This window comes from Neopsephotus bourkii, unplaced genomic scaffold (assembly GCF_033783945.1).
Source record: "Neopsephotus bourkii isolate Nb327-2 ecotype Australia unplaced genomic scaffold, CSIRO-AGI_Nbou_v1 NB_941, whole genome shotgun sequence".
In the NCBI taxonomy this organism is placed as follows: Eukaryota; Metazoa; Chordata; class Aves; order Psittaciformes; family Psittacidae; genus Neopsephotus; species Neopsephotus bourkii.
Window position 1 is genome coordinate 3,601,248 of NW_026901435.1, and position 26,801 is coordinate 3,628,048.

At 38.7% G+C, this 26,801-nt stretch overlaps 1 protein-coding gene across 7 annotated transcripts in view; it reads right to left on the minus strand.

Annotated features, from left to right (window-relative positions):
• The window catches only part of SENP6 (SUMO specific peptidase 6), an 80,504-nt gene extending 65,330 nt beyond the window's left edge, over positions 1 to 15,174 (minus strand). The window contains exon 1 of one of the 7 annotated variants that reach the window (XM_061358401.1): positions 14,098 to 15,174. Coding sequence is in view for 1 of the 7 variants with exons in the window: in XM_061358403.1 (XP_061214387.1) it covers positions 14,098 to 14,149 (52 nt within the window). In the remaining 6 variants the exon portion in view is untranslated. The remainder of the gene's footprint in view (positions 1 to 14,097) is intronic. The other 6 variants (XM_061358397.1, XM_061358398.1, XM_061358399.1 and 3 more) reach the window with 6 other exon arrangements.
• Positions 15,175 to 26,801: the final 11,627 nt, after the last annotated feature.

Below are 26,801 nucleotides of genomic sequence, written 5' to 3' on the forward strand. Positions count from 1 at the left end.
AGGGATGGAGCATTCGCAAGATATTCCCTTGGCAACCCATTCCAGTGCCTCACCACCCTAACAGGAAAGAATTTCCTCCTTATATCCAATCTAAACTTCCCCTGTTTAAGTATTAACTCATTACCCCCTGTCCTATCACTACAGTCCCTAATGAAGAGTCTACCCCCAGCATCCCTACAGCCCCCTTCAGATACTGGAAGGCTGCTATGAAGTCTCCAAGCAGCCTCCTCTTCTCCAGGCTGAACAGCCCCAACTTTCTCAGCCTATCTTCATACGGGAGGTGCTCCAGTCCCCTGATCATCCTCGTGGCCATCCTCTGGACTTGTTCCAACAGCTCCATGTCCTTTTTATGTTGAGGACACTAGAACTGCACACAGTACTCCAAGTGAGGTCTCACGAGAGCAGAGTAGAGGGGCAGGATCACCTCCTTTGACCTGCTGGTCATGCTCCTTTTGATGCAGCCCAGGATACAGCTGGCTTTCTAGGCTGCAAGCGGGCACTGAAGCCAGGTCATGTTATTTCTTCATCAAAGTCTGACAGAGAATTTTTTTTTTTATTATTTTACTTTCCCCGATGTCTCTTTATTCTTTCAGACAGGCTTCTTCAGGCATCTATGCAAAATAGCTTTTTATCTTTCAGCTTTGATATCATCAGCTGTGGTACATCAATGTATAACCACAGTTGGGACTGCATTTTCACGTTCTGAGGCAGCACTACGTAAAAAGGGTTTACTCACCCCTCACACTTCCTAAAAGCTGGGGTTTCTTGTTCCTGCCCTGCACCCTTCCTATGTCAGCACAGCTGTTTCTTCACTAAGAGCAAACCTGGGAAATAAAACTAGTTCAGACAAAAATACCTTGAGCTGCAGGGAAGGGGCAAAGTTATTTTTCAACTCTATCAGTTCCCCCTTCTACTTGACCACAGTGCCACCGCACAGCTGTGACAGCAGAGCAGAGGAAAGGGGCAGTCAGAAAATGAGTGTTTTAGGCACCAAAGAAAACTGCATGGAACTATAGCCTAACCTTCATTTATAAGTACAGATTTAAGAGATCTATTGCTTAAAAGATGCTTTAACTTTCCTCTCCCTAAATTAGCTGCAGATGCAAAAAACTGTCAAAGCCACTTCCAATAACAGGCAGCAAACATAAATGGATAGTGAGATACTACATGAAGACAGAGTTCAGTAGTAAAGTTCTATGATACCAATGTAACGAACACAAAGTATGGACAATCTTTCACACATGGAGGTAATTTAATTTCTCAGATTGCTAATAAAAAACCCGTACCCTTTCAAGAATGTGATAACAGAAGAACAATGACGAATACAGGGCATCCATTCCTGAACAAAAAATTTGCAAAGAAAAAGCATTTATAAGAGGTCTGTAGTTCAAAGGTAGAAAATCTGCATGTTCTGATAAACGACTGGGGGTTTTCTTCAGGACTATAATGCACACCGGGTTGCTTATAGTGCAGAATATCATGTACAATGATTGGACTCAAAACCACCAACTGCCTAAGTTTGCTCATTTGCTGTGCTTAACCTGTGCTAATTATCACCAAGTAACAGAGAAGGATAAAAAGAGGCTAAAGCTTTGAAGTATGTTAAACATTTTCTTCACTGTGTCTTCAAAAGTTTTTCTGATAAGATTGTGGTGGTAGCCACATAATGAACAACCAGTGTTTTATGACCTTTTCTACTGATTCTCCCAACAGAGATGTAGAGATATCACCCAAGGATGCTGCTCTTATGACAGCATCAGAAACCAATGCAGAAATACTTCATGAGGGCTTCTGTATTTACAACAGCAACAAAGGGAATGCTACAGAAAACGTGGGCCCACTGCTCAGGAACCTAGTCATAAAAGATATGGAAAACACGGGACATTTTTTTTTTTTTTTGGTACTCCAGTTTTCACTCTTAAATTCTGCCCCCTGACCTCCCAGTTCCCCAAGTCTACCAGCACAATATGTGGGAATGCATCACCCACTGACAAGGAACATATTATTAAGGAACCCTTAAGCCAGTTGTACAAGCAGAAGTCCATAGGATCAGTTAGGATGCATCTTATGGTGTTGAGGAAACTTTCCTATGTCACTGCTGGACCCCTCTACATTATCTTTGAAGAGTCATGGCATGAGAAAGGTTTCCAATGACTGGAAAAATATCATACCTATCTTCAAGCTGAGCAATATGATGACCTGGTGAACTACAGGCTAGTCTGCTTCATCTCAACACCTGATAAAGTTATGGATCAAGTCTTCAAGGAACCCATTACCACCAACATGATGACAAGAAAGTGAACAGCCAGCATGGATTTACCAAGAGCAAACCTGACTAACCCAAATACATTCTACAGTGAGATGACTGGCTGTTTAGGTAAAGGGAGAGCAATGGGTGTTGCGAGGCCTTTTACATGGTCTCTCACAGGGTTCTTACAGACACACTACAGAGACATGGACTGAGTAAATGAATGAGAATGTGAGAGGAAAACCAGCTGGACCACTGGGCTCAAAGGGTTATGACTATCAATACAAATCCAGCTGCTGGCATCCCATAGTGATAAGTACAGGAGCCAGACTGTTTAATATCTTCGTCAATAATCTGGATGCTGGGACCAAGTGCACTCAACAAGTTTGTAGATGATGCCAAATTTGGGGAAGCAGGTGATAGAGTGGAAGCCAGGGTTACAATTCAGAAGGATGCAACAGGCAAGTGAAATGGGTTGACAAGAACCTTACGTAGTTCAACAACAAATGCAAAGTCCTACATCTTGACCAAATAAGCAAACTGATCTAGCTGGGCTTGGTTGGGACAGAAGGTTCCAAACCCCATGATTTCAACCAGCAGTCAGGTAAAACCAGTGACTACTCGCAGGTACAAAGCATCACTTAAGGAAACTGCACCATCATCACAAACAGTCCCAAAATTAAGTACCTTGGTCACTTCCCTTTACTCTCTGCTACCCATTCAAACTTTCCACACAAGGGTCCAACAACAAACAAGAAGAAAGAAAAAAAAAGAGAGAAAAAAGGTTTGGGTTTTTTTTCTACTCTTTAGCCCTGCGAATTTATTTCTCTACTTATATAAGGCCTCTATTGCTAGACTGGAGACATTAAAAAATTCAGAAAGTAAGGAGAAAGTTTAAGGTTTTTTATATGAAATATAAATATAGGAGAGTTATCTTCCTATTTTATAAGGAAAAATGGATACGCTAGGGTAGGCTAGGGGCAACTTCTGAACTGCCAGTTTCCTCTCAAAACGTGAAAAAGTATATAAAGCTAAAAAGCCATTTCAAGGAAGATGACATGCAAACAAGAACTCCAGAACACAGTTTCTGCGGCAAATCGATATGTGATGTTAATCACATACGATCTCAAATTCTGAACAGTGGAAGAGTTTTATAATATAAGCAAAACACAGCTGGAAACCTTACAGGATATTATGCATCTGATTTACACACTTCTGACTTTAGACTCAGCTACACACCACAGGATCCACCTTCATAACGAAAAGCTAAACTTGTGCAACTGAAAATATGGCAACACTAAACAACCTATTTTTATTAAGTGCTGAAAGGCAGGCTAAGATTAATAACCTAACCTAAGTACCTGGAAATTCGGCAACCAACACTTAGGCTTCCAGGTTTGCTGCAATTACTGGAATGTCAGGTTGAAATGAAGCACTGTATCTACATACCAAAGGGAAGAAGGAACAAAAAGAATTTGTATTATTTAACACTTTCTGCAAACTTTTAAAACTATGCCACAGATATTATCCCCTTTATATAAAACCATAAGGAAATCAAAGTCCAGAATGGTTCCATGACTTTTACAAGAAAATAACTTGCAAATATAGGAAAAAAGAAAAAACTTTAAAATGTAATTAAAGCCAAAAAAAGCAAGACACTTAGTTGACATTGCCAGCTGTTCAAAATCCAGCTGAAATGGACAGCAAAAAAGCACATATAAACAAAACTTCAATTAAAAAAACTCAGTAACTTGCCCAAATGAAAAAGGCACGTCAGAAAAATCTGAGTAGGGAAAGGACAAAAGGAATGTGGAAGAGTCAATTAAATGTTAAGTTGTGAGAAAATTTCGAATTTGCTTTTCTGTAAAGGCCAAAGACCTGTTTCCCCCCCCCCCCCTTCTTAGTGACATTGACAAGCTTTCATACCCAAATAAAAGAGCAGTCAGCTGGATTAGACTGCTGATATGGCTGAAAAGTAATGCAGACTAGTTCCACCAACACTTCCCCCTGAGGATTAGTTTTCTGCCAATTTAGTTCCTTCAGCCAACTCGCCATGAAGCCAGAGAAGTGCTGGTGTTGACTCAAGCAAAGCTGTGAGCAAGTGCAGTGTCTCTGGGAGGGGCAGCAGGACTGTCACTCACAGTAGCACAGAGCAGTTAGGGGGGCCTGGCTGTGTTGCAAATTGCTGGCACAATTAGTTGCATGGCCATTCAGTATGGCCCCACATGTGGGGACTCTTAGGAGTTAGAAAATGACCCTGTAAGTAAATCATGTCTGGCTAGAAAAAAAGAAAAAACCAAAAAAATAAAAAAAAAAAAAAACCAAACAAAAAAAACCCCCAGAGAAACGCAACACAAATAAGTAACAGCCTCCTGCTTATACCAGATACACTATATACTTCAATTTCCTCTGCAATTAGAAATCACCAGTGCAACGAGACATGATGTAATACAACTACGTTACCGCATTAAAACCACAGTACTCTTTATAATGGAAGTATAAAAGTTCACTAGATGTAACAACGAGTTTAAGGAACACTGACAACTATTAACTAAACTGCAGTATACTAAAATTCACTAAGTGGGATTTATTTTTAAAAAGCTAAAAAATAATTTTAACATCCCTGGAAAAACAAACACTGCCTTAGTAATTACTTGTAAAGGAAGTGAAGAAGTGCTATCAATCAATTTTTAATATAACAAAGTAACACATCAGCCTGTTGACTGCTAATAATTACAAACCTACTTTTCAAGAAATAACACTCAAAAGACAGCTGAAGCAAAACATACAACTTAAGACACCAGCCTCCAACTAGAGACGAGCTTCAGCCACCTTCATCCAAAGATTAAATTATCCTTACCTTGATCTATCAGTTCTTTTGATCACAGTGCACACTATCTCTTCCAAGTAAGGAACAGTGCCTTTTCCATCTAACAAAAGCTTTGCTGGATGACAAAGAACTTCTTTACTACATTAATAATAGTTTGGGGTTTTTTTTTGTGGTATTCAACAGGTAAAGATTCAGCTATATATAAAATATATTTGCCTAATGGCAGAACTGGTAATGTCAGTTAAAGGTTTAGTGCCCCACTGCGCCAGGTATATCCATCATCATAACCTGGACCAAAGCAGTCCAACAGAATAAACTTTTGAAAGTTTATTTGCAGTTGTAAAGGATCCTTACATTACCTCTTGAGCAGTAAGGCTTGCTAAAAATACAGTTACAATGAACTCTAGTAAATGTTTCTAGAAGTGACCCTCAGAAATGACAAAGGCAATTGTAAATATGAAAGCTAACATCTACTTCATAGTTCAAATTCTAATCTAATAGGCTCTTGAATAATCTTCCTGTTAGACTGTTGTATTAAATTGTTATAAGGATATTCATATTTTGCTAAATGAGCCATAAAAATCGGACATGCCAAACAAACACATATATAACCTACATCATTAATAAAAGTATTTCAGAAAAATAAATTTTAGTGCAAATGAAACAATTGTATGGCACTGGACAAAAATATTCTCATGAAAATATTTCTGTACCAGTTTCTTACACACATATACTTCAAAGATTACATAATACTAATCATATGATGTCGTATTATATTTTACTACACCAGCAAGATGTTATTGGTATATATCATTCCTAAACCAGCCCTGTGGCAAGTCCTATTTAAAAAAAATTAAAATATAAAAAACTCCAAACAAACAACAAGGAGACTTTTTGCTCCAGCTTATATGATCTAAAATCAAACCGAACTCAGGAAGTCTTTGTACAATTTCTAGATCATAACTGTTCTTTATTTACCATCACTGAAGTCAGAGAAAAGATATCCCAAAAGTCAGCAGCTTTCACTCCAAATTATTCTTTCATAGGAATTACTGGGACACTCATTCAGAAATGTTTCCTTGTCTCATGCAGCACTTGCAGTGCTTACCCATTAACAAAAACCTTTTGAAGGCCTGCTGACCAACCCAGGAATAACCACAGCTTTTTAGTTTATTCCCTCCCGTCTCCAGCCTGAAAACTTGTTCTGCACAGAAGTTAACCTGTTATTTAAAATAACTGCATTTCCCTGGGAAGAGTAAAGCTGCTGTTACACAAAATTATTTATTCTAAAGTTTAAGTTACATATTACAACTTAACCTGATTTAACAGGTCACCAATGAGAGATGAAAGTAGAAATATCCTTTTCTCACATGCAGTCTGTCTGCCCTCCTCCGTCAAACCATTGTCAAGCCTCTCCCACTTACGGTTCAGTGAGCAAATTCAACAGAAGTTTGGCAAAAAGCCAGTATGAGAAAACTGTACACAACAACTTCAACCTCTGGCAATAAACTGGTAAGTCTCAGGGGTGGTAGGAAAGTACAAGACACGCCACAAGACAGCAGTTTGAGGCGGGGGGGAAAGGTTGGGGGAGCATCCAGAGGAGAGAAGCAGGCATCTCTCCCCCACCTGCAGCCTCAGTGCAGCACAGCTGCAATACATAACTCCCTCTAATCAGTCAATAATGTTCTGTTAGTCCCTATCCCCAAACCAATTAATAATTTTAAGTCTTGCAAAGAGAAACAATAAATAGTCACCATTTAGCTTTGCATCCAAAATGGAGTTGCTGCATGATAAGATAAAAGCAGCAATGTCACAGTTTGCTGCTTTAGGGAATTCATACACCCAATTTATTATTACCCTGTACACGACAGCAGCATCTCACCTTAATCATTTTACTGTTCTTCAGTTTATTTTGAAAGCTTTATTTTCAAATTTGCTATCCATGCTGCAAATTGCTACTGTACACTACACATCAGTACTCTTGCATTTGCTACAATCCTTTTAATAGTCAACTATCCTCATATATTAGAACATAATTTCTTCTACAGATTATTTAAAGTTATTTAAACAACAGCATTGCCAAAATGCTAATTCCTTAACTCACAGCAGACATTAAATCATAAATCAAAATAAAACATCTTCTCACAAGTTATTTACTTATAATCATCCCTGTTAACTACAGTACCCAAATAACCATTAGCCATTCTGTATTCTGATTTATACTAGACTGTAATTTAGAGACTGAATTCCATTTGGCACAATCCCCAGGTCTGTGCATGTAGACTATACCATCCAAGAAAATTACATAAGTTTTCAGTACTTTTATGACATTCTGTTGAAAGTACTCAAAAGACATCTCAAAAATACGTCTATGTACTAACAAACTACTAAGCTCTACTTATACCATGTTAGCAGTTCTCAAAGCAAGCTTCCACTCTAAACATGTGTCACTAAATTAGGCAGTGATTTAATTATTAAAAATATACTGTTTGATTTTAACCCATTATTTAACAACTGGTTATCTTTTCCACATTTCCTAAAGGAAATTTTGTGGCCTCAGCAGCAAAATGAAAAATATTTTTTTTCATCTTATATTTGTGAAGGATCAAGGTGATAAAGATTGCCAGGTAATTATTTCTGTGTCATGACACCCATCAATACAGGCTGCTGAGCACCCACTATGGAAGTGCCATTTATTCCTCTGAACACAACATTCATATGCAACTGACTTGGCCAACATAAGACACCAAATTTTACTTCACCTGAAAATATTATACACAATAGGCTGCTGAACACTAAAAGTTTAGTAACACATGCTTTAAAAAACTGTGTAAGATCAAATTACCACCAGGTTTAATTCTACATATACAATGAATAAGAACAGTAAGCATTTTACTAGTGCTTTAATTTTCTTAGATGTAAACACAAAGTAATCAAGTACAGAGCATTCGACAAATGTCAACCTATGTAAGAACATCTCAACCTCAAAAACCCTCTAAATTGAAACCAAATAGGTGCTAAAACATGAGCCAAAAGAAATTAACTTTCCAAATTACTTCCCCCAGTGGAAGCGCCTATTAGTTTGGAACAACCAAGCTGGTTTACCTGCAAAAAGAATTTGCTGCTTTACCTGCAAAAAGAATTTGTTGCCTTTATTTCTCCAACCTCCCCCACCACAACAGCTCCATTTTTGTTAATACTGTTTTCCCAGTATCCTGCAGCTGTTCTGTACACTCTTCTACTACTTTCTGCAAGATACACACAGATGGAGGCACACACTGTCCTGTGTACTTAGCACTCTGTCTGTCCTGATCCCAGACTCCTCTGCCAGTCTATGAACTCACGTGTTAGAAGCAAACCAAACCATACTGAGGCAGCACTGAAACCTTTACTTCCGGGACACTGATTCTGACTTCCCTGTTTTACGGAACTAAGCAAGTGTCTCAAAATTCCTAGATGTTTATCTGCGAGATCTCTACTCCTCTGCAAACAAAAGGTTTAACAGCTATTCGTGGGAAGAGAGGAGACAAAATTATGCGATATGACCTAAAACCCCCTCATATTCTTATAAAGCAGTATTTAAAAGTGGTGAGTTTGGTGATCAACCTCGCATCATAGGACCTGCTACAACACAACACACCTTGAAACCCCTTAGTTCTCTCCACAAAGAGACACAACTAAAACTCCACAGAAAGTCTGACGCTGCACTGCAATCCATGCAGTCCTACAAAAACAACAGTAATAAAAGCCAAAGTTGTTGAAACCATTACAATAAATAATCTATTACATTTTATCCTTGTACATAAAACAAGAAGCAAAAGACTAAAATACCCAAATAGGATCATCATAAAAGTATCTGTGCAGACATTTGCAAAATACTGGTTTATGCTTGCTATCAAGCCACATATTGCTGTAGTTACTTGTGTTATTACTATTACTTTTGTATTTCTACTTACATAAAGAAGAGTGTAAGGACCTCTTTTAGGAACATTCTCACACCCCCACCCCCCCCCAACTCAGCAGAATTTCTGTACTTTTTCTGCGGAAAGAGTAGTGTTTTACTACCAAATCCAAGTGCCAGAAAGTAACTAATGAGGCATCCCATACAACACAGTTACTCTTACACCTGAAGCTTCTATGTCTCACTTCATGCAACATTATTACAGTAGCAGCTATTTAGGAAAACTATCAAATAATAAATGCCTCCATAATGAAAACCAGAATACTGCACACAGACGCTTTCGAACGGAGAAAGCAGAGGACAAACCTGGGCTCCTAGAATCCTAAATCTTAAAATTAAAACAAAGGTGATGATGCGGAAGAGGACTTGGACACAGGTTATTATTTAAGAATGTGCTACCGAGCATATTACAACATGCGTTTTAGAGCATTAACAAAGAAGTTAATTTTTAGCATTTTTCTACATGTCTTAAGAAGTAGCCTGCTTTACTCAAAAGTCAGATAGGCACATATAAAAAATAAGACAATAAGAAAATAGTTTCACTTTGAGAAACAGTTCTCAGCAAGTGGATTTCAGTCCTAGAATATAATCCGTCATTGAAGTTAATAAGGTTTCTTAGTCTTAAAACTACTGGAAAGGACATCTGAACAAAGGTCTGAAAAGACACATAGGCAGCGTTGGAAAGAAATTCTGAATGGGTCAGAGATTGGGAGACATAAGCAAACATGAAAAATTCACAAATCTCTCACTTTCCAATCAAAAACTACTGTAAAGAAAAACGACAAAAGGAACAGAACACGTCTGGACATTTACGGGACTGACACAAACCAAAGAATAATTCAACATCATAGAGCAGGAGTTTAGATTATGGCAAAGGCACAGAACAAAGTGAATGATACCTTCCCCTCATTTGCAAGCTAATACTCATCTCCATTAGGCCATAAACAAAGCAGCAGACTGATTCAGGAACAGTTACAATTAATTAAATTTCACTGTTAAGAGAAAAATGAAGAGTCACAGAAGGTAGAAAATCCTCAAGTGTTCTACCTGAATATAAACTCCTCTCTGCCCTCCTAACTTGTATTACTCCTCTCAGTGATTTCTCAATACGATCAAAAGAGGGGGAGGGGAAGGAAGAAAAAGGCAGGAAAGGCTGATCACTTCAAATGGCAACTCTGTGTCTATACACTAAGATACAAATTCTGCATGTTTCTGTACCACTCCAGAATCTCATCTACCTTTAAGAAAATACACAAGTCTACAACCCTTACTATGTGAAGACAATTCTTCACATGTGAGCTGAATGAAAAACAAAGCAGTCTTCTAAAGTCCTCTGACAGACAACTGTGAAGTTTCTGTTGCTGCTGTTAATAGGAACTCCACATACTTTTCTCTACTATTAGGAAACTTGTAGCCAAGAAAATGGGATGAAAATTGACCAAATTCCTGTCATGACTAAACTGAAATCTCTCAGGAGCTCTGAAGGTAGGGACTGGCAACATTCGTTAGGAAAGAGATCCTCAGAAAGAAAATTCAATACAGGTTCTCAGTATCACTACTGTAACCACCAGGAAACTGAAGAGGAAAAAAAAAAAAAAAAAGGCAGGAAGGAACAAAATGCTTCTCCTTTCATCAGGAAAATAGGTGCATATAGGAATACTTTAAAGTTTGCCTGTTATCAACTGCACAAACATGGGGAAGCTTTAAATGAAAGGCTGGAAAAGAGAAATTACAACTTCATTGCAACTTAGCAATATCCAAGGAGGCAGAATATAACACAAGTTCTCACAATTTTTCCCTAGGGGGAATGATTAGGAGTCGTCTCCATTCCCCCATGCTGAACATCCCCCTGTTCTAAATCCAAAAAGATTTGCCTGTCACTGTTTCTTATTTTAGGTGTGACTATCAGTTGAAAAACACAGGAATTCCTTCAAGTAGGAATCATTAAATTTCTACTTCTCCAAGTCAGGAGAGAATTTGCATGCCACAGGGCTATTTGTTTCTGTGAATTTCTACATATTCTGCCTATAACTTAGAAACTTTACTTTAGGAAAGTAAATTCAGAAAAGTTTTACTAATTCCATGTGCAAACTAGCTTAAATAACAAAAATAAGGTACTTTCCACACTTCTAAAGTCTAACAGTCCTGACATTTCATGAAAAGTAAACACACAGACCATGTATATCACTGTATACAACATATCGACTACTAGCACTGCTCCAGAATGGTAACAAATGACGCTTCAAAAAAAAAAAAAAAAAAAAAAAGTCAAACATTATAGTTCTAAGAATCTTCTTCACATTTCCCATTGAACAGCCTATGCAACACAGATAAATAATGATGACACATTAGATATGCAAAACTGGACAAAAAACATGTACCAGTATGAATCACTGTATTCAACAAAAGCATTACCAGAAAGGCAACAGATAAATCACTCAAGGAACACCCTTCCAGAAAGACCATTTTATTTTTACTGGAGAAGAAAATAATAAAAATATTAAAAGGAAGCAATTTAACAGTAGAATGACAGCCACATTTCTTCATAGTAACGTCTGTTACACTAAATGAGCATCCTACTAGACATGTGGAATCAAAAACAAAATTCTGAACAACCATCACACTTAAAAGCAATTTATTTAATTTACCTGTATGTTTAAGTCTGACTGATATTCAACATAAGCATGACAGGATCAGAAGTTTCTGTGTACACATATGTATACACACATACACATATAGGTACATGCTTCAACAGAACTGTTTCCATTAGACTGAGTTTAATCAGTGATGGATCTATTTGGCACATAATTAGTTTTATGCTTTAACACCAGGGATGGACAGGAGAGTCCTCCCTTCCTCTTTACCAGCCTTTAATATAACACTCCAAAAACATCAAGTAAACAATTTTAGGTTGTTGCTTACATATACTTCAAGTTAATGAAATATACCCAGACTACTTATAAATGTAACTATAGGTTCATGGATTAATCACCTTGCAATAGAAGTTGCCATATTTCCTACTCCATACACTTTTATCCCTGCTTTCGTCCATGTTACACTTGTTTCACAAGTCTGGCACTCTTGCGCTTGTCTCACCTTTACATAATGGTGGTTCTACCATCATTAGGTGCATCTAATGTGCTCTCAGATCCAGATTACAGATTGCCAGAAAACCCTATAAATATATATATTCTGTGACTTTACATTTTCCTGTAAAGTCAACATCCCTAATAAGCACATCTCATCCCTCTTCAAATAACATCAGAAAGCCTTCGTTTCCCTTTGTTTCAAATCAGTATGAAGTTTACCAGCTCTTACTAGATTTGGTATAGTACTATCATCCCATTTGGACTCGGGCCATCCTCAGAATTTTTTTGTCACCATTCACATTAGTTTTGCTTCACACATGCATGTGCACTCACACACTATCACATCATCAGTCCTAAAATTAACACTCCCCAAATACTGGGAAAACACAAAACCAGCTGATAATTCACCAGCCGTGGAATACCGAAACTTCTAATGGGGGTGCTACCCAGTGTTGTAATTGGTCCTGCCCTTGGAAAGACATCTCCCAAGTAGAAATCATGTGGGTGATGTGTATGAAATCTGTCTTTTCTTAGCCACCTGTACAACCAGCAAATAGCCAAGGTGTACAACAGAAGACAGTGACTAGTCATCATCACCTTGACAGTTTTAGTTGTCTGAGCAAAGCCCACTGTATTCTGTGGAGAGAGTTCAGGAAAAAAAATGGAGTGTCTGCATTTCACGGCTTTAAAGGTAGAAGGTAAGTAACGTAATAGCCATTATTAAGCAGAAAGAGTTTCTGAACATCAGAATTTCAGATTAATTACTCAAAACAACAAGCAGTATTTTTGTTCACACAGTACCTCTATTCCAGAACATCTAGTAATAAAATAAAAGCCCAACATAACTGCAGCAAGAGAAAATCTGCAAGAGGTGTGTGCTCTGTGTAATAAAGGTACTGCAAAATCTCCAATGCTAAACTTATCCCTGACTGGAAAAACTCTGCTTATGAGGAATAATTCATTTCATTAATATATATTTTTCTTCATTATCATCATGGTAACTTAGCAGAATTTAACAGACTATTGGCCTATGTCATCAGGATATTTGCTTATAACAATTTTGTAAGACTACAATAGCAGATTTATTATTTTTTTTTAATTGGTGAAACTGAAGTCTCAACAGTTAAAGGCATTTGAATTTCAGGAGACTTTCTGCATTTTAATTAATAGCTTTATAGCGACAAAAAACAAACAGGCAAACAAACAAACCAACCACTTAACCACCAAACCCATATATCAAAAAGACTACTCAAGGTTTTATACACGCTAAAGGTTTCTTTCACTTGCTATGAACAGATTCATCATCAGCCTCGCATCATAAATGTAAGGATGATCCCCCTCCCAAAATTAACCTCAGTCCCAAACATTTAAAATAGTATTTTAGAAGCACATGAGCCTCATTATATGGTGGGGTGAAAGGGTAAGGGCTAGGCCGGGGCCTGAGAGCAGGCTAAAGGCAAGGCAGTGCAGCGGGGAGGCGGCACAGCAATCCTGGCCTCCCCTCCTCACCTAGAGCTAACCTTGCTCGGCCGCCCCCCAGCCCACCGACCCGCCGGCAGAAGATCCCTCCCGCTGCAAAACCGGCCCCGTTGCACCATGCTCAGGCTACTCTCAGACCTCTGCCCCTACAAAGAAACCACTGCACTTCCAAAGCCTTGGAACATTAAAAGAAATAAAAGCAAAAGAATAAGGCATAGAATCGCCCTGACTAATCCCTCCCTCAAAAGTAGTTCTCTTTTCACCAAATCAAACCACCCCTTAACGGCACCCACCCTTCCCCCACCACGAAGCCACCTCTCATTGTCGTCGTCCCCCGAAGGGGACCCATTCCTCCCCCTCTACCCCTCAGATGCACACACACACACGCCTGCCTCTCCCATTCCCCGGTCTGTACTGTGCCCCTTACTGGTTGCCAGGATAGAAATGCAGCCCATGGGCCGCATTCCCCCCCTCTCAGCCATACACTCACCTTCCAGAAACAAGCTGTCTCTGCAGCCGCCGCCACTGCTGCCACCGGCCATCTTCCTGCTGCCGAGCCTCGCTCCCTCACTCACTCCATCGCCCAAAGAGACGGTCGGGGCCTGGCCCTTCCCCCGGCCTGCGCGCTCCGCCGCCCACCCCCACTGCGGAAGGCTGGGTGACCCGCAGCAGCGGCGGTGCTGCCGAGGCCCGGCCCTCTCCCGCTCCGAGTCCGCGTGCACGGCGGCCCGGGCCGCGTTGCTTTCCGGACCCCGTGCAGGAGGAAGCGGGGGTAGTGCGCCCGCGCCTCCCTCACCGAGCCCGCCACCAGCAGGCCCCCGAGCGGTTGCCGGCTGGGTCTGGCCCAGCAGCCGCTGATGGCGCCCGCCGGGGGAGGCGGGCCTGGCCGGCTCTCCGCCGGCGGTACCTCAGAGCACACGGGGCGGATAAGAGAACGGTGCGCGTCGCGCTGCCGCCCCTCTCCTCCATGAACGGCGCGGCGGGACCTCACCGGCACACCCCTGCCGGGACCCCCGGTTCGCCCGGGCCGCCACCCGCGCTGGGGGCCGCGGCAAAGCCGGCGGCCCCTAGACGATAAAATGGCCGCAGTAGGGCTGCGCCCGGTAATGCCTCGGGCTCTCCCGCTCCCCCCTTGATCAGCTCGGAGGCGGCAGCTTTTGGGAGGTGAGGAGGTGGATCGGTCTGCGTAAAATGAATGGACTTTCAGGAGTGTGGAAGCCCATGGCGTAGCTCTGGGGCCCGCTCGTCTGTCACCGTGCTCACGCTTGGGTTAGAGGCCACGCAGGTCTTACGAGTTCTTGCAAATCATAAAAGCTGTGGCCTAATCAAGGCGTATTTAAATTCAAAGCTGGATTCTGCAAAACGAACAGCGTTGCCAAGCCAACTATACAGAAATTGCAAGTCATGCTCTCAGGTGTATTTAAATTTAAAAGCCCCTTTTTTAGCATGTGAGGTTTTACATTTAAAAAAGACTTCTTGTGAAGCCAAAGTATGAAAAATACATCCTTTAAAATCTGGGAGGTAAACTGTGATAGTCTTGAGGTAGGGAAAAGTAGATCCTCCTTTCTTGAATGGGTTCCTTCATCTGGAATTCTCTTGACCCAATTTTTACTGCAGAACTGGGGAATTTTTATGTCTAATTTAAAGTAGCTAGTTTCCAAAAATTACTAATGCTTAAAAAATTAGCTCCCAAAGATGCTTGAGCTTGAGAGTTTGTAGACTAAAGTCCTAAGTTAGGTAAATTCAAGTACCTAATGCATATGGAAATTAAAAACTGAATTTTCTGTATTGACACCAACCATAGTCATAAGCCAAAGTAAAAATACTTCAAGTAGGAATGCTCAGTTTTTACACAAGCAAGAGGTACACAGAAGCAGATAAGAGTGCAGAACTGGCCTGGAAGAAAACACAATGAGACGTCAGGCTGCTCCCCAAACGCTACCTCACACCAGCAGAACTAATGAGTGGTCAGAAAGAATTCCAAAAGCTGGAACGGTGCTGGCCAACATGCCCTGACCTTCAGAATCTCCTTAGAAAAAAAAAAGACTTCTGAATAAAATATTTAATTTTAATAAAATTAAAAGAAAAAAATAGGTAAAATTAGTGCAAGGTAATTATACAGAAACCAGAAGACTTCAATAGAAATGCTTAATAGAAACCTAACTTAAAAAAACCCAAACAACAAAATCCTAACAGCAACATAAACCAGCCCACAAACAAAAAACCCTAGAAAAATGGAAATCTATAATTTTCAAAAAGTATCAATTGTATCTCAGAAGAACATTGTCTAGATGGCGGGTTTACTACAGAGGTTACAACATTAATTCATAAAAGCAAGTTCTTAAGCACAGTTGAGACCAGACTGCTTCATGTCTACTCAGTTATTCACTGTTTTAAAAAAACCTAAGGATTATGAGTTTTTTTGATAAATGTTTGATACACAGTAGTGTACTTTTGTTGATCCGAGTCAAGACATCAAATATGGGTTATTTTTAGTTAGCTGAGGCACAGTGTAGATTATGATACCTCCTAAAGTAGAAATGTCAGGTAAAGAAGTTACCAATATTTATCTAGATGGATGGTTGATTTTAGACTTTTTTATTGGTAATTTAACATCTACTTTTCTACGGAGAAGAGCTGCCCCAAAATTACATCTGTCTGCAGTAGTATTTTTTTCCTTTATTTTGAAGCTCTTGAAGGATGCAAGAGAATAGCGTGTAGTCAAATCTCTTGTTCATCTGTTTTTCATTAAGCTTTCATTAGTAGTCTATTCTCAGCCTTAGAGTGGCTTAAACTTTACTTAGAACAAGCGGATTTTCTTCATGTTTAAGAAGTAACTGAGTCATCAATGACAAAGAGAAAATCAGCATACCCCCTTCCTGTTGGGGGGAAGTCATACAGAATTTACTGTTTTCTTCCTGTTCTCAGCCAAACTGTTAATTGTATTCACAGAGTAAGATCCTAGGGATGAAATGCATCAGACCATTACTACCTGGCCTTTAGCAGCCACTACAAGTTGACTAATCCCACTATGTTCACAGGACCCAGTCTAAGATCCTGAATTTTACAAACGCTTGCATGTGCACAGCTCTGTTGGCTCAGCACTGCATAAAGTGAAAAGCTACTTAATTCATTAGGCAATGATGAAGTCTTCTTGTTTCACCTTAGAAATCTATTTTTTCCTTCTCTTCCCACAACGAAAAAATTGTTATTAATGACTACGGCTTAGATTATTCAATACTGAAATTATGGAAAAAAAAAAAAACTTTTTTTTTTTTGTATTCACAATTCCTTCCAATTATTTCTTGTTTTCTCTAGGTTTTTTAAGGTTTGTCAACAAAATGGGGGTGACCACTCCATAGAAATTCCTGTTTCCTTACAAAAGAAGTAAAACGGATTTGGGATTGCACTTTTGCAATTTCTGTAACTAGTACTGTACATAACTTATTTTTTTTTTACTGCTACTTAAATTGCATATGTTTAAGGGAATTTATAGGCATCTTGACTTTTTCTTTTTTGTTATTTACAAGCCCTGAACTCATTCCATAGGCTATTAATCAGTGTTCTTTTAACAGTCCCACCTTTCAGAAAATAATGGTTATTGGCTAATTATTTTTCACTGTTTCCCACTTAGAACTGTCCCTTGAATGCATTAATGATGCACAATCTATGTATGTCCTTTGTTAAAAAAACCCAGACCAAACCAAAAACCAATTTTGTTGCTGTCCTCATGACCTGATGCCTGTTTTTTGCTGTGCATTTTAAAGCAAAGTCAAATTTATTTCTTGTGCTTGCAATGTTGCCTTCTTGCTATTAAAGCTAATATTTTAATTTCGGGGTGAGGGGGATTACCTTATTTTATCCCAGGATAGCTCACATACTACAGTTAATTCTTTGGTAACATCCCAAATGGGAAAGTACCATTCATTTATGTGCTAGGACTTACAGTGATGCATCAGGATGTGGAAAAGTTTTATATTAAGTTTTGGTATCAAAGACAGCTTGTCAAGTAGGTAGCAGATAACTACAGATTGCTTAAGATCACTGTGACTTTGTCTAAAATTTTTTCATAATTCCTTCCTTGAAGGAGACCTGCTTTTTAAATCTGGTCAGCCTACCTCAAAATGCAATAGTAGGTGTTGGAGAATAACCATAATGAACAAATAAGCTATTAGGTTTCCTGCTACTGTAATAAATATAAATTCATTGCTGTGACTGCCTCACTGCCCTGTCTCACTGCATTATAACCATTCAAAGAGAAACAATTTTGCTCTAAATCTGCAACTTCTCTTGTTGGGCAGTGAGGTCAAGCAACTGTTTTTGGCTAAAAAACTTATGACTCATTAAGTATCGAAATGAGATTTATCGATATAAAGAGTGATGTGTTAGCATTGTTAGCCACAGCACAGCATTAGATATTGCTTTTGGAAATAAAACATTTTTTTGTGCAGGGTCTGGGCTACACCTGACCATTTTTTGGTGTGCAGCCCAGAACCATTACATCAGTGGCCTCTCCTAAATAGAAGCATAATTATGATCCTAAGAAAAAGGAAAACTATAAAAGAGAGTAATTTAAAATATGTGCATGGAATCATACTGAAGAAGAAATGACCAATTATAAATCAAATATAAAATATTCCATCTGAAAAAATTTGGACAATCTTTTATATTTTTAATTTTTCTTAGTAATGTACATCGGGTAATTACTTTATTACACATTTTGAGGGAAAATTGATCTTTAACTAAAGAAAAGCAAAACTGTTGATAGTTTTGTAAATGTTAAAAGGGGAGGACATAAAAGGCTTAAGAGAATACATCAGATCCATGATTCTGTGAATATACTTCCCAGTGTATGTTCAAAATTTCTGTATAAAAGATACTTAAATTAACTGTTGCTTTGTTTGACTGATATTTTGATGCACTTTATAATAGTTGCTGTGAGTTTCCTGAAGTAAGTGATGGTAATCTGAAATAAACTTTTTCTCTTCATATTTTTATGGTGATTCTGTAATGGAAATATATTTTTATATACAGACTGATGAAATACATTTATCTATTGCAGTCCAAGCTTTATGATTAGGCAACAGTGTTGTTTATCTTTCAGGATAGCTTTTTTCATAATTTCACTAATAAGAGCAGAAGTTCTAACTGATTTAAAGGAGGAAATATAGAAAATGTATTTGCCAACATAAAGAGTATAGCATAATCACAATAGTCTTTCATCTGCTAACAAAAAGAATATAATGAATGCATCTACAGCAAGAAAAACTAAAAGACTGTGTAATCAGGAAAATAAAATAACAGATATTTTTGCTGCAATTAAAAGAAAAGTGCATCAAGACTCAGGCTGTTGCTTAAGGCATGTCAGGCATCCAAAAACATCCAGCATACAAAACATACTACGCATGTATGTACAGGGTCAGACCCTGTCTCTAATCTCATGCTTTTCAAATCAGTGGAGAATATGCGTAAGTCAACTTCTAAAGTATTTTTAAACACATTTAATAGATATTGAAACTTTTTTGGTATGAAGCTACACAGAAATCACTCACAATCACATGGAAATAAATTCACGTTCTTAACTGCCAGCTAGCAAAACTTGAGGATGGTCTTTATAATGGTCTCAAACAATCAGAAAAGGAAACTGTTTTGCAGCTGACATCCTTACAGATACTTTGTCAATAACCATTAGAATAAAGATTTTTTTGTTGGTAGAGATGTCTAATTTAAAGAAACACGTAAAATGAACAGAAAATACCTAATTGAAATTGGTTCTAAAAGGTGATGCATCTTAGAGGAGGATCGCCTTTGCCTGTCTGTTTCATTAGATAGCCTGTTTGTCTAAAGCTTTAAGAATACTTGGGTTTCAGAGCAATTAAGGCAATCTTTTATTAAAAGTTACTACACGTTTCCCGTAGGAAACTTTTGTATATATCCAGTCATGGTTATAAAAATAAATTACACCAAGGGCTTGCAAACCAGCAAATATTAACCCATGTGCATACAGTCAAAAATACATACTAAAGCAAAGAAAGGTAACGTTTATGTAAAAGGGATTGTATCATAATCATAATAAAAGCAGCGGCAAAAAATCACTACATCCTACCTATAGACAGTGTGCATGACTTACTCTCCTACTGCTCATGCGGCTGGCACAGGCATTGGGTGTTTGTTTCTTTAGAATTCCCCTTCTAATCAGAACTTCCTAAACCTCTTTCTCAATATACAAAAGAGATTAAAGATCTAGACGTGCTTCTGTCTCTGTACTTCAGTTGTTAAGTACAGTGGTGTACTCAGTGTCATCTGTGAAGTGGAACCAGTAAGAACATGTGTAGGAATGACCATACTACAGAGAAGAGAATCTACCCAATACAGGCTCTGAAATATGTAAAGGACACATTTCATTTGTCCTTCTGCATAGAGGTAAGTTGTAAAGCTATAAAATGTCATTGGCATATGAAATCTCATTTTAATGTTGATCTTCAGTCACCACAGTGTATTAGAAAGCTGGGAGTTTTTCCATATTAACCTAAATAATCTTCTCTAGAAATAAGTTTCTTCTATCTTAGAGTTCACTTTGCACTTATGAGTAACTTCTATATTGGGATATTGCCGATGTGTTTCTCTGTCTTTTCTACAGTTCCTTCAGTCTTCCTTCATTTCTTATTTTTAATCTCTCTGGAGTCTCTTTAACTTGTCTGTATTTTAAAGTGGGATATTCAAAACAGGACACAGTACTAATATGGATCTCTCTAAAGCTGAATAAAGCAAAATGACTCTCTTCTGCTTCTGACACTGTGATTCCCTTTAATAGATCCTAAAATATTTGTCAAAAAAATCATAGTTGGATCATGGTCATTTTGTAATCCTACATAAATCGCAGGTCCTTTTCTGTACTGTTGTTCCCTAGCCATGAGCTATATCTCATTTTGGATTAGATCAGTTGATTCTTCCTTCTGAAGTGTATGATTTTTTACTTGTCTTCATTGCGTCCCATCTTGCTGGTTTTAAATGATTTATTTTCATTTATACAGATTCCTGTGAACTCTAATCCTGTTCTTAACCTCAGAAGACTGGAATATGGTTCCCAAAGATGTGTAAGAAGACTTTCGTATCTGTGTAAAAGTCCAAAGTTCTTTGCTCTTCTCAGTCTTTTTCCTCTTTTCTACAAGATGAGGAATGTCATTCTGAGATATTATTTCCTCTGCTAGAAGGATGTGGATGTCCACTGCTATTTTTGAAGATGTCATTTACATTCTTTAATGGAAGTGTATCCTAACAGCACCCATCTACATGAAATAGAGTAATTGTCAAATGGTGACATGTGTTTAGAAGGCTCAGTGCAAGATGAAGTTTTCTCTAGAATTGTATGGATATCCAAACTATGATTAGTAAGATTCCTATGAAATAAGAGGTAAGAAATACTCAATGGAGTACAGCCTCAGCCCTGATAGTCTGTAGAAAACTTTGGGATAAGCAATAAGAGCCCTGAGAGAGAGGAGGTTAAAGAAATGGGAGTTGTCTTGTATTATACTGTATAAGGACATCTCAGTGGAAGGGGATGTTCTAACTCATAGTGATTTGTGAGTTCTGCAGGATTTGTTAACAAGCTGTTCCAGTTTATAAAATGGCCTATCACAAGCATGTGTTGTAACTTTAAAGATTCTCTAAGTCTTTATGCTCTTTGATAAATGACAGTGTTATGTGTTCTCTTTTTGATTCATTCCAGGCATATATAATCCTTATCATTAGCTGCATGTATAATGATGGGATTAATCTGGTTGTCATTGGTGTATTATTCCTAATGGGTACCATCAGGTTGTGTCTTTCAAGTAGTCACATGTAGCTGTTAAAAGAAGGAGGCCAAGAGGCCAGGAGACAATGGGGTCAGGGAATAGCTGCTACCACTCCAAGTCCTTGCAGCCCTTATAATAACACACTCATGTCACATAAAAATGTCTGTAGCATTGCTGTTGATTTTGTCAAAAGCTAAGATGTTAACTGCTCTGAGCATAACCAGGGTATGATTGGCCTGCAGATTTTTACACGAGTGGGTTAGACTGGTTTTAATTCTTCACTCCTTTTTCTGTGAAAAATTCTTGAGAGTCACTTTGGTAGTTACTTGTCTTTTCTGGGAGCATGAGGTCTACAAGAGTTTTTAAGCATATTGTGAACATATGTAAGCATATTACTCAGACTAGTGCTCAGAAAAAAAGATACTCTTCCTTTTAATATTATGAAGATATTAATCTCTATTTTTTCTCCAGAAAATGCTGTAATTTGTGGTTAAATTTTCTTGCTTTAATATATCAAATCCTGTAAATTTCTCTAAAGGGTACTTGGATCACAAGCACTGTTTTATTTAATTTTAAACAAAACAAAGATAGAAGCCATGAAAACTGATCAGTTTTCTGTCAGTTTGAATATGTATGTACTTTGACTGAGGATTTATGGTTGCTAAAACAATGTGAAATTTTAGCAGCCTGTTTAAATTATGGTTACCGTATGAGGACATTTGAAGTGGAGTTGACCTATTGTTAATGTCTGTCCTGTTTGCTGCCTTGCAGTATTAAAGCTAAATGTATTGATTTTCAACATAGAAAAGTTTTAAAGTGCTGTATCGGTTTTCATCATAAAAATTCCAGACTCTGTACCACCCACAAGGATGAATAAAGATTGTAATCATTCTATGGAAAATTCAGCAAGTGAAAGAGAATCTTCTTAAAAATAGATTGCATAATTTCAGGGAGGGAAAACTAAATCTTATTCATTACTTATCAGTAGTTTTCCAAGAGGAAAATTGCCATTGAAATCATCATCATTACACTTGAAATATATTGGGAAGAAATCCAGTGCTGTAGAAGGTTTCCTTTATTACTGCTTGAAACTTTGATCCTTTCATACAGCAGAAAATTCAAGAATGCCTTAGAACAATATATATGCTATTTATATTAAACTGTATTAAAGTGTTTTTGTGGTTTCTGATTTGCAGGATCTGATTAACAGTGTTTTCATAGTTTTGAGGTATTTTGAGTTCTGCTACTGTCCTCATCAGCTTATTTAATAGCAATCCATCAGCTACCATCTTCTCCTCCACCCCAGACACACTCAACCTTGTTTTCAGTCTCTATCCAATACTGTCTCACCTCTCCCTGTGACTCCTGCACTAAATGCAATCCTTCAGCTTCCTGTCTGTCAGTGTTCAAGTTCTTCCCTTCTTTCTCTCTGGCTCTTTCCTTTTATTCAGTTTCTGTTTTCAGCTTCTTTCCTCTTACTCTTTCAGTAACAAAATCTCTCACGTGCTTCCAACAGAGATTTCTGCAACCCTTTTCTTCCACAGTTGCCACCCCATTCCTGCCTTTTGTTTTGGTTCCCTCCACTGCTGCTTTTACTGTATTAGTTAGGTTACATGATCCATATCCAGTGAGTATACAGATAGCTGAAATTTAGCTAGATGAACAGAAAAAAAATCTTGTCCCTATTTCTCGAGTCTATTTTCTTCTAGTGCCGTAATTCAGTGTGGTAATTAATAGCATTCTTCTTTCCTTGTATTAGCTAGCACATGTCATTTTGTTTTAAAAATGTTGCATACATACATGTAAGACTGAAATGACAATCCAACCAATTCCATATTTAGTGCAAGAACCTCAAGGAAAACAGAATTAATGCAACACAATGTTTGAGATTTTAAGCCCAACAAAAGCCAGACCATTTAGAGCTAAGGTTCCCATAGCAACCTTACTCTGTCTCCTCCTGTGTCTGTGTGATAGGGCCTGTTTTTTACATGACCACATGTTGCTATAGAACGTGCTGTATTATTCCATAAATAGAACATCAGTTTAATAGGTGATTTAACTACACAAGGACTTACAAAATTATATATGTGTTTCAAAGGAAATTGCATCAATGTGGCTTGCAGAGGTGCTGTACAAGTATGAATACTAGAAAAAATGTTCATGTAAGCTTCAACATGATGTTATAACATTAACATCCTGCCTGCAAGTGAATTTTTGGCATGTTTTTGTTTCCTAATTATCTATTTCCTTGTATATATACAAAATATAAAGGCTAAATAATTATGGGAGGAAAATTGTTGGTACTTCTTAAAAATAATATCGGAAGGCTCTTCAATTTTAAGTGATTATTTTCCAGAGTAGGGAGCTATGTAAAAGCATATAAAAACTCAAAAGAGGAAGGCTTTTGTCAGACTTCGGGGCCTGAAATCATCCCATTTAACTGCAAGCACTTAAGTACATGGGGAAGTTATATGTACCTTGTAATTTCTGTACAATTTAGGGAGGCAGAAGAGCATCTCCAGAGCAAGATTTAGTTCTCTGGAAATGTGCTTTCCCTTTTGCCTATCTTACTCTACTGAATATGTGGTAGGTCTGGAGAAACCAGTCAAGGTTCCTTCCTAGCCCAGTTGAATGCTTAAAGTAGGATAAATCCAAGCTGCATTGTCTGAGAAAAAGGAATTAGATTTTCAGACAATTCTGAGTACTTTATGTGCCTTATGGGTTAGACACAGGAATCTCCCCAGACTACATTGATGTCTGATCAATGTTTAAATACATGACTTCACCTTCACTTTGCAATACGGATGTGGCCTGGGTTAGATAGGACAACACAGACCATCTCTTTTGAGTAGGTATAGAACAGCACTGTGATTAGTCTGGGTTTACATTGACTGCAGAAAGACAAATTATACCTTGTTTGACCAAATATTAAAATGATGCAGACAATATTACTTAATTTATACATAAAGAATGCTGGAAGAACTTCATTTTTGTGTGTATTTAAACCAGCAGAATGAGTTAACATTGATTCAGCACTTTACATTTCTTAGCTGTGACATTTTTCATAGAGGACTGTCTCAGAGAACCTGGAGATACATTTTTACAGACACTGGATAAGGTACCTCAGCACCCAACTCATGAGTTTTTACTGGATGCTGGATTAGGCACTGCAGCTCAAAAGTAATTAAACCATCAGTTTTTGTTGGATCTAGATCAAGGTGACAAAGTTGAGATCCCTGAAATTATCCATACCCTTGAAATGTATGTTTGAAATTGGAAGTGTTTTGCATGACACTGATACAAAACTCTGGCAAACCAGGTGGCAATCAGTTAATTTGGAAAGGATTTTAAACAAGAATAATACAATGAAGAAAACCAAGGAATAACACAAAGAAGTACTCCAGACAAAAAGGAAATCTCATCCACTTCCTCAGCTAGGCTGCAGAATGCGTTTTCCATATTCAGTATGTTTGTAGTAACGACCTACAGAGAATACCTGGTGAATGTTCTGACAATTGTTAGAAGCTAAGCAAGTAGATACTGCTGGTATTCAACCACAGCTAGCTCTAAAGAAATCTGACACTCATCAATTAGATGACTGGCAGATTCCCGAAGTATCTGCTTTCCCATAATAATATATAGAGAACAATGAGACAATGTATCCAAATGAAAGTGGGTAGCACTCTGAAATATTGAACAGTTCCCCAGAGAAATAATAATGAGGAACTATTCAAGTATTATCATCTTTCTCACAGGGATATTACAGGGCACTAACTGTATTGTGCTGTGCTGAATTAAACTTTGTTGGAACTAGCACATTTAATTGTAAACCTTCATTTAAGATAGAGAAAGTTAAGGTTTGGTTTTTTTTTTCCACCCAAACAAAAAGCAAATGCATGAGATCCTAGATGTCTGAATGCTGTAAATGAAAAACTTCCATCTAGACACAGTTCACGGAGGCAAAGTGGGGAAATAGCTGAAAATATGTAAACAACAAATAGAAACATAATGGGGAAAAAAGCTTGAGAGTTTGAAGAGTGTGTGACTGCTGTTAGATGTCAAGGCTTGTATGTCACAGCGCAGGCTAAAATGGTTTCTGGTGCTCTGAATAGGGGAACTCTTTAAGTTATCTAAATCCTTTTATGCCCTTAAGGGCATACTTAAGGGAAGTAGGGCCTTTCAAATTCTCTTAAGTACCAGCAGTAGCAACAAGAATATTTGACCTCCTTACCAATTTTTCCATAGTTGATACAGTTCACAGCTCTCTATAGTGGGTCAATATACCTTTAACCTATGTTACAAAGTTCAGAGACAACAGCATTATTATTTCTTCTTGTAAGATGGAAGTTACTTCAGCTTCTTGCTCATTAGGAGAGCAGCATCCAACCATGAGCATTGGCCAGCATGTGAGGAATGCCATACACTTGGACTAACTATCCTGAGACAAGAATCTCGGTATCCCTGAGGGTCCACAGGCAAAAAGTGTTTTCTTACCAGGTTTTAAATTGGTTATTTTTTAAAAAACTTGTTCACACATGGTTACTTACGGGCCTGTAGCAACTGCCTGGAGGAAGCGGATTTTGAAACAGGACAGCAAAACATCTTTCCTGCGTTGACAAGGGAAAGGCCCACGTGTCGCGGAGGAAGGGAAAGCTCTGACGTGCGGGAAAGACCGAAACAGTTTTTGGTACAGAAACAAAAGTCTTGTCGGGGCAGTCTCCAGCGGACGTTCCCTGGGGCAGCTCCCTCTGCCGGAGCCCAAAGGAACGTCTGCAGCCGCCCGCGCAGTTGCCCGGACCCGCCCAACGGTCGCTCCAACTGCCGCCACCAACCGCGGCCTCAGCGGCAGGCTCCGCCCCGGCCCCGCCTGAGGGCTGTTTGCCCGGCTCTACTACTGCAAGGCTGTCGTGGTTTAACCCCAGCCAGAGAGCTCGTTCACTCACTCCCCTCCTTCTTGCCCTCCCCCTACTCCTGGAGGGACGGAGAGGAGAATCGAAAAGAATGCAACTCCCACGGGTTGAGATAAGAACAGTTCAGTAACTAAGGTATAACACAAATCATTACTGCTACCACCAATAATAATGATGGCAAAGGAAATAACAAGGGAAGAGAATACAACACCTCATCACCTGCCAACCGATAACTCGACCCCCCCAGCCCAACCAAGCACCGACTGACCCCGCAGCCCAACCAAGCACCTCCAACCCTGCAGCCCTAGCCCTTCCAGGTAACTCTCAGTTACATCCTGGGCATGACGTGCTGTGGTATGGAGTAAGTCTATGGTCAGTTTGGGTCAGGTGTCCTGTCTGCTTCCTCCCGGCTTCCCTCCTCCCTGGCAGAGCATGAGGCTCACAAAATCCTTGGCCAAACCAAAACATCATTGTTATCAGCTCTGTTC